We start from the raw sequence: 7500 nt of genomic DNA, 5'->3' as shown, positions 1-7500 counted from the left end.
GGAGGAGGAGGAAGAGGAGGAAGACGATGAGTTGATCATCTTGTTCTCCTTTTTCCACTTCATCCTCCGGTTCTGGAACCAGATCTTGATCTGCCGTTCCGTGAGGCACAGGGCGTGCGCGATCTCGATGCGCCGCCGCCGCGTCAGGTAGCGGTTGAAGTGGAACTCCTTCTCCAGCTCCAGCGTCTGGTAGCGGGTGTACGTCTGCCGCCCGCGCCGCCCGGGACTCCCAAAGGTGCCTGGGGGGGAGGCAGAAAGTCAGGGAGGAAGTCACACTTTAAACCAAAACCGGAGCGCAAAGAAACACTGAAGTTAATTTTTTAGTTATTTCTTTTTTCTTTTTTTTTTGCTTTTGATCCCGTTGTTTAAGAATTTATTTCCCCAAACTTCCTTTTGTGAAACTATTAAGTCAGAATTAAACATTCACTCAATTATTCCTCATTCTAAATGTGCTCTTTTCTGACATTGAGGCGCTTTAAAGAAAGACTATTTATTCATCAACACCCGTTCAGTTAAAGTTTAATCCAGTGAGGGAATAAAACCTCTTCCTAAAGAAAACTAGAATTATTATATCTGTAAGCAAACAATATAAAATAGCATGAAATAAACTCTTCTATAATTTTAACTTAAATTACGTTTATATATCTGGAGAAGAATTAGAAAAATATCTAGAAAGGGAATAAAAAATAATAATTTTGGAATTAAAAAAAGCTTTTGATCCTCTTTCCTGATCCACTAATGCTAACAGATACCCTGCTGTCCATTTGCAGCTTCAGACTCTATCGATCTGAGAACCAGAGCATGGATTGAAAACCGCACACTGCGTATTTACCCATAAATAAAAACTCATCAAAGCCAGATTACGCAGGAGCACTTACAGTGTTTGCGCCCCCCCCGCCCCCCACCATCTGACTTTTACATGCTCAACTGTCATTTACAGTCAGCGTTACATTTTATTCCTAATATATCTCTTTGCGGCGGAGCCTGTTTCCACCTCATCTGTCATAAATCGGACTTTGTGCACCAGTAGCTCTGCTTCATCCACCAGTCCTTACTGGTATAAGACCAGCAGGCCGTTGTTCTCTGCTAAAGGCTTGTAATATAATATCTGGTGTTTTCATTCACACACAGGACAACAGGACAGAATTGGGAGATGTGCGCACTCAGATTAATCATATTATTCCTCTTCGTGCTGTCCTGTCTGGTCCCCTGGTTATGAATTAACTCTATCTGGGGTAACAGTTCAGGCTCCTCCAGAGATAACAAGAACCAGTCTTCCTTCACCAGAAGACGGATGTAAAGATAAATAAAAAGTAAAGAACATTAAGTGGGGGGTTTTTCTCCTAATTTTGTTTTGTTTGCATCCAGAAGCAAATTTTAAAAATAAAAAAGGAGTCAGACACAAACAGATAACCTGTCTCCTGTCGCTTCCTCCATCTAAATGATCTTCTTATCTGCTGCTTGTTTTCACCCAAAACACTTTCTGACAGGCTTTTCCTCTCAACTTTCTTTCACCCTTTGCGCGACAGCAGCGCCGGTCAGCGGGTCACCTACAGTAACAGGAGCTCCAACCCAAACACAGTGGCTTTATGACGGACAATAAAACACCGACACATGACTGACGGACTGACAGAGGGTCGTAAAGCAGCAGCTGGGAGAGGATGAGGAGAAGGGAGAGAGACAGGAAGGCAGCGCGCCGCTGACAGGGGAAACGTGCGCCGGTTGGATGGAGGTAAAACAAGAGCGAGGGGGGAAAAGGAAGAGGAGAACTCACCGTTACACGCGTTCATCCGCTGCATCCACGGGTAGATGGGGGCTGATGACGCCTGCTTGTCGTCCATCGTCTCACCGAACAGCCCTTTCCCGTTCAGCCCCGCGCTCTCGGCTTTCCGGTGCATGGCGTCTTGGCTGAGCGCAAGCTGATGCTCCTCCAGGCTGACCGGGTGCTCCTTGTCCCGGTAGAAGCCGGTGGCCGCCGCTGCCGCCGCCGCTGCGGCCGCCGCCGTGGCGTAATCGCACGCACCGGCCCCGGCCGCGCCACCGACGCCGACTCCCGGTGCCGCCCGGTGCGCGCCGTACGCACCGTTCGCAGCCTGCTGGTAGTAAGTAGAAGCCGCGTAGGGTTTATCCTGGTGCGCGCCGCTCCCCCCCGCTCCGTACGCGACCGCCGCGGCGGCGGTGACGGCCGCGGCCGGGTAGTGGCGGAGCGGATGGTCGGCGGGGTATCCCGACGAGTACAGCGGGATCTGACCCAGGAACGACTCCGCCACCGCCTGCCCTCCTCCTCCACCCGCTCCCGGGAGCGTCACCGGGAAAGAGGAGTTGACAAAATAGGAACTCATGGAGAGAAAAAGGTGAGGATGAGAAGAGAAGGAGAAAGAGAAGAGCAGGAGAGGAGAGGGAAGGACAGGAGGGCGCGACACAAACACAACAACAATGTCCACGCGATGAAGAAGGAGGAGGAGGAGGAGTAGGAGGCTAATGGCCACGGCTAACGGCTAACGGTGCTCCCTCCCGTCCTCTTTTCTCTGCCTTCCCCTGCCTGCACTTTATGATTTGTTGTGTTTTATAGCCGACAGTCCGACAGGCTGCTGCTATCACTTAGTTTATCGCGGATTGGGAGGAGGGGGTGAGGAGGGTGAGAGAGGGGAAGGGGCATAAGGGGTGGCTGAGTGCCAGTGCGCGATAGAGCGAGAGAGACGGGGAAGAAACTGCATGTGTGTGTGCGTGTTTGTGTGTGTGAAGTACACGGGTGTGGGGGTGTTGGAGGGGAGGGGGGGAGCAGAGACCATCTGACCTAAAACTGACCAATAGGAAGCTTCCGTGCCTGGCATTCGTTCGCCCCCTTTTCCTTTTCTTGGAGAGAGGAAGAAGAGGAGGAAGGGGGAAGTGGGCGAACCACCGCGACCCAAACGCTCCACAATCACGTCTTCCTCTTCTTATTTTTCTTTTTTCCAATTGCCCACTCCCTTTCTCTCTTTATGTCTAATTCCAATTCAGTTTCTAATCTTCCTCCGGTTCCCGGTGAGATTACGCAATCACACCGGAGTCCTCCGCGCGTAAAATTGATTTTTTTCCTCTCCCTGAGTGTCTTTTCTCCGTCTGTCGTTGGACCCATAAAAACAGCAGCTTCATAGACATGAACGCGCACGCTCCAAGATTTGCAGGGATGGGGGGTGGTGAAGGGGGGGGGGCACCACCAGAGGCAACTGGATAATAAAACATATTCCCGGTGCTTTGCAGATAATACCGACCGCATTAAAATGAATTTGGTGATCGTAAATCACAGCTGGAGCGCACACAAGTTTTACATAGTCCCGATTGTGTGTTTGTGAGTGTGTGTGTGTGTGTGTGTGTGTGTGTGTGTGTGTGTGTGTGCGTGTGTGTGTGTGTGTGTGTGTGTGTGTGTGTGCGTGCGTGTGTGTATGTGTGTGTGTGTTGAGGGTGACTATAATTTCTATAATTGAGGTGTTTGTACTTTTGTAATTGCTATATCTGGGTCGATGGTGGGATTTATGCCCCCAGCCCGGTCATTGTGTGCGCGCATGTGTGCGTCTTCTCCTTCTTTTATTATTATTCATTGGACGGAGTGGTTGATAAACTGGAAGGGATTTTGGGAATATAATCCGATAGCAGAAAAAAAGATGAACTCTGAGGCTCTGCTATTTGTCCCAGGTTGTGTTTCATAATGGGGGGGGGGACTGTGTACTGGATGAAGCATGTAGCCAGTGTCTAAATATGCTCAGCTCTTGTTCTGTCTACGTGAAATTAATTATTAATCTCTTCCTGTGCGACGCTGATACATCTTAAATACAGAATGTGACGGATTACGGATTATTCTACAGGTCTGGATTTTTTTTTTTCGTTTTGCTGACATTAAAAATAGTCTGAAGTATTTCTAAAAGAAGACTTAAAACACGCGAGATATTAATTCAGCTAACAGGGTTTTTTCTTCTGGCCTTCCACCTATAGGGTGGTCTTCTTCACTGACAAATGGTTGGAATTTACGACACAAAGGACAAATTAATAGACATAAATTGTTCGTGTTGAAAAGAAGTAATTGAATTGAGAAAAAAATAAAATAATAACTGTTAAATTTAAAATTAGGCTCATTTAAATTCATATGCGTTACAAAGATATAAACGTGTTTGTGTCCTCTATAGTGAAAAGAGAGAAAGGTATTTATTCCTCGTAAAAACAGATTATACTACCTGCGGGCTGCGCCAACACACACCAGCTATTACTATTACTATTACTATTACTATTACTATTACTATTACTATTACTATTACTATTACTATTACTATTACTATTACTATTCTGTACTTTCGATTAATAAACACTGAACTCAAAGCTCCGTTTTAACTTTTTATTCTGCAGAAAGAAGGAGTGAAACAGTGGGGCCGACCTGCTTTTCATTTACACTCACAGAGAATGTGTCGCTGAGGTCATAAAGTAACCGCAGCCATAAATGTGTCTCCCTGTCGGTGTTTCTGCCGCTGCAGACTCTGACTGGTTTGTGGGGCCAAAGCGCAGACAGTCCGACTGACAAATCCACACAAAGACTCTATTTTTACTTTTACTTTACCCTCCCTCCCTCGTCCATTCCTTCTATCTATTTAAAGTGTGTGCTCGGAGCCTGGAGTTTAACTCCGTTTCTGTGCAGCCTCACGCAGACAGATGGGGATTATCTGCTCCATCCTGACCTCTCTCCCCATCTCTTTCTCTTTCGCTCTCCTGCAGCAGGACGCTCCGTTTCCTCTCCGCTTTGTGGGAACGGGAAGCAGCAGCATTGTGTTGGAGCGGACTGTGGTTTAATCATTAATGAGCACTGGAGACATGACAGGAGCGGCCTCGGAGCTGGACGCGCACATGACGGTAATTCTATTATTATATACACTAAGATAGGGTTTAAATTGTTGCTTTGGTTTAATGTCGGAGGAGCGCAGCGGCAGACGCGCATTAAGAACTAAAACAAGCAGACTGCATTGATACACTCCTTAAATGTGTTTAACGTGAACGGCATTAAATATTAAAATAATAACATCCATTAATGAGGGTCAAAAACCTGAAGATTTTTCTGCGTTCAGTCTGAATTCCATTAAATGATGTTATTCAAAAATATTTAATCGACCCAAAATGCGCATTTAAATTGCACAATGATCGATAACAAGTTCGATATAAGATCAAGAAATGTTTATTCTGCTGAAGACATCCTGTTAATAATGCGTTTTACATGAAGGATTGACTCTTGCCAAGATTTGTCGTGATGACATCGTTTAAAATAAGAAAGGAGATTACACTTTTAACCCGGGATTTACATAATAACCTAATTAATAACCCGCAGCAGCGAATGGAAGCGGATGGGATGTCCGTTATGATGCGTTTCACACAATAGTTTAAACTCTTTGGTTCAATATGTGAACATTAGATTAGTTTAATAGCCGCGGTAGATGTCATTAGGACTCTTATAAGGGTAATGTGACCTACTGCTAAATTCAATAGAACTCCAGCAACACTGTGACCTCGTTTCTGTGGTCACGTGACTGTCATGAAATATTCATTTGGTGTCCTCCGACTTAAAGTCGGTTGTGTGTTTGTCTGCAGGTGGAGGAGAACGAATCTACGGGAAAAAAGGGACTGGAAACCGTTTGGGACGAGTGTGGACCCCCCCCCCCCATAGAGGCAAGACAGACAGACAGACAGACAGACAGACAGACAGACAGACAGACAGACAGACAGACAGACAGACAGACAGACAGACAGACGGAGACGCACAATGGAAGGATGTACAGTAACCAGAAATGTGTTTAGTGTTTCTCTCTGTCACACACACACACACACACACACACACACACACACACACACACACACACACACACACACACACACACACACACACACACACACACACACACACACACACACACACACACAAAGACTTTTAAGTTTCACCCGCGTTGAGTTTCTTTACGGCTGCATTTAGAATTCACGATGTTTTAGAGAATTAAAAAAACACAATTTTTTTTGTGACCAATGATAAATAAAGCTGTTGTTTCTTTTCACAGATTTATTTGACTGGGAGTTTTTGAAATAGAAAAAGGTTCTCTACTTGTTCCGCTGTCAACTCGCCTTTCCCTGCGTCCAGTGTGTGTGTGTGTGTGTGTGTGTGTGTGTGTGTGTGTGTGTGTGTGTGTGTGTGTGTGTGTGTGTGTGTGTGTGTGTGTGTGTGTGTGTGTGTGTGTGTGTGTGTGTGTGTGTGTGACCCCGGGGCTTTTATGGTTTTATGACCATTTATGACTCCTTGTAAAGTCCGAGGAATGGCGACGAACTGAAAAACAGCCTGGCAGCAAACAGGACAAGAATTTTCTGGGTGCACGCGCACAAGCACGCGCACACACACAAACACACTCACACACACTCACACACACTCACACACACAATAGTTCATCTGCGGTTCACCCTAACCTGCAAACTGCTTGCATGTCATTCAGTATTATTAACAAACACCCTGTAATGATTACCTGAGTGTCACTTCACCTGTGCTGTTTCTGCTTTCTGACCAAACATCAAAGACAGAAATCATTTAATCCCAGACTGTCGGTACATTTTATTGATTTGTTTCATCACACACTCAGTAGGCCAAAAGAAAATATCTTATCGCTTTACGAATGAAGAGAAATGAGGTAGTGAATAAAATCTGTAAGGCTTTCTGTCGAAATGATTGAAAATTATAAAAAGATTTTAATTATTTAAATTGTTTCTGGGCTGATTTGACCTGAAACAGTTCTGTTGTTGGTCTGAACTCATGCCTGAAGGCGAGAATGAAGTAAAACTCCACGGACTCCATAGGAGCCCTGCACGAGTTAATGACGAACTAACACACACACACACACACACACACACACACACACACACACACACACACACACACACACACACACACACACACACACACACACACACACACACACACACACACACACACACACACACACACACACACACACCCGTTCGGTCCTGGGCTCCGGGTCAGTTCACCCGACATTTTCCGGTGGGCGCGTGCATCCGACCCAACAAAAGCCCCGGGACGAGTTAACGATTAACGGGAACATGAATGCAGCATCACGGGTGTGCCCCCCCGTCCCTTACGAAAATTTGTATTTTACAGAAAAACACACGGAAGCAAAGGGAAGAATAATTTTCTGGGTGCTCGCGCACGTGCGTACACACACACACACACACACACACACACACACACACACACACACACACACACACACACACACACACACACACACACACAGTATATAGTTCATCTGCAGTTCACCCTAACACACACATTTTACAAAACACATGGAATTGTGAAGCTCATAAATGAAAATACAAATCTTGTATCAAAATTATTATTTTCATTATTATTATTATTATTACTATTATTATTATTATTATTATTATTATTATTATTATTATTATATTAATAATACTAATATTAATATT

General features: G+C 45.3%; 2 protein-coding genes and 1 long non-coding RNA gene across 4 annotated transcripts in view; 1 reads left to right on the top strand and 2 right to left on the bottom strand.

The window, feature by feature from the left end:
• Positions 1 to 2354, bottom strand: part of LOC137609299 (homeobox protein Hox-B6a-like) — a 3258-nt gene extending 904 nt beyond the window's left edge. Inside the window, exons 1-2 of the mRNA XM_068336259.1 lie at positions 1775 to 2354; positions 1 to 239 (exon numbers count right to left, since the gene is read on the bottom strand). The exon at positions 1 to 239 is cut by the window's left edge and continues 904 nt beyond it. Coding sequence (XP_068192360.1) covers positions 1 to 239; positions 1775 to 2342 — 807 coding nt within the window. The 5' untranslated portion in view covers positions 2343 to 2354. The remainder of the gene's footprint in view (positions 240 to 1774) is intronic.
• hoxb3a (homeobox B3a) overlaps positions 1 to 7500 on the bottom strand; it is an 83972-nt gene that overhangs the window by 72168 nt on the left and 4304 nt on the right. The gene's annotated exons all lie outside the window — the stretch shown is intronic.
• Positions 940 to 6112, top strand: LOC137609302 (uncharacterized). 2 transcript variants are annotated; one of them, XR_011038335.1, is made up of 3 exons: positions 940 to 1732; positions 4744 to 4878; positions 5586 to 6112. It is a non-coding gene; the product is annotated as an uncharacterized lncRNA (long non-coding RNA). The 2 variants fall into 2 exon arrangements; XR_011038336.1 differs by lacking the exon at positions 940 to 1732 and adding an exon at positions 2216 to 2354.

The sequence above is a fragment of the Antennarius striatus genome, chromosome 16 (assembly GCF_040054535.1).
Source record: "Antennarius striatus isolate MH-2024 chromosome 16, ASM4005453v1, whole genome shotgun sequence".
Classification (NCBI taxonomy): domain Eukaryota; kingdom Metazoa; phylum Chordata; class Actinopteri; order Lophiiformes; family Antennariidae; genus Antennarius; species Antennarius striatus.
The sequence above is the reverse complement of the archived record's forward strand: the minus strand, read 5'-3'. Positions and strand labels throughout refer to the sequence as shown.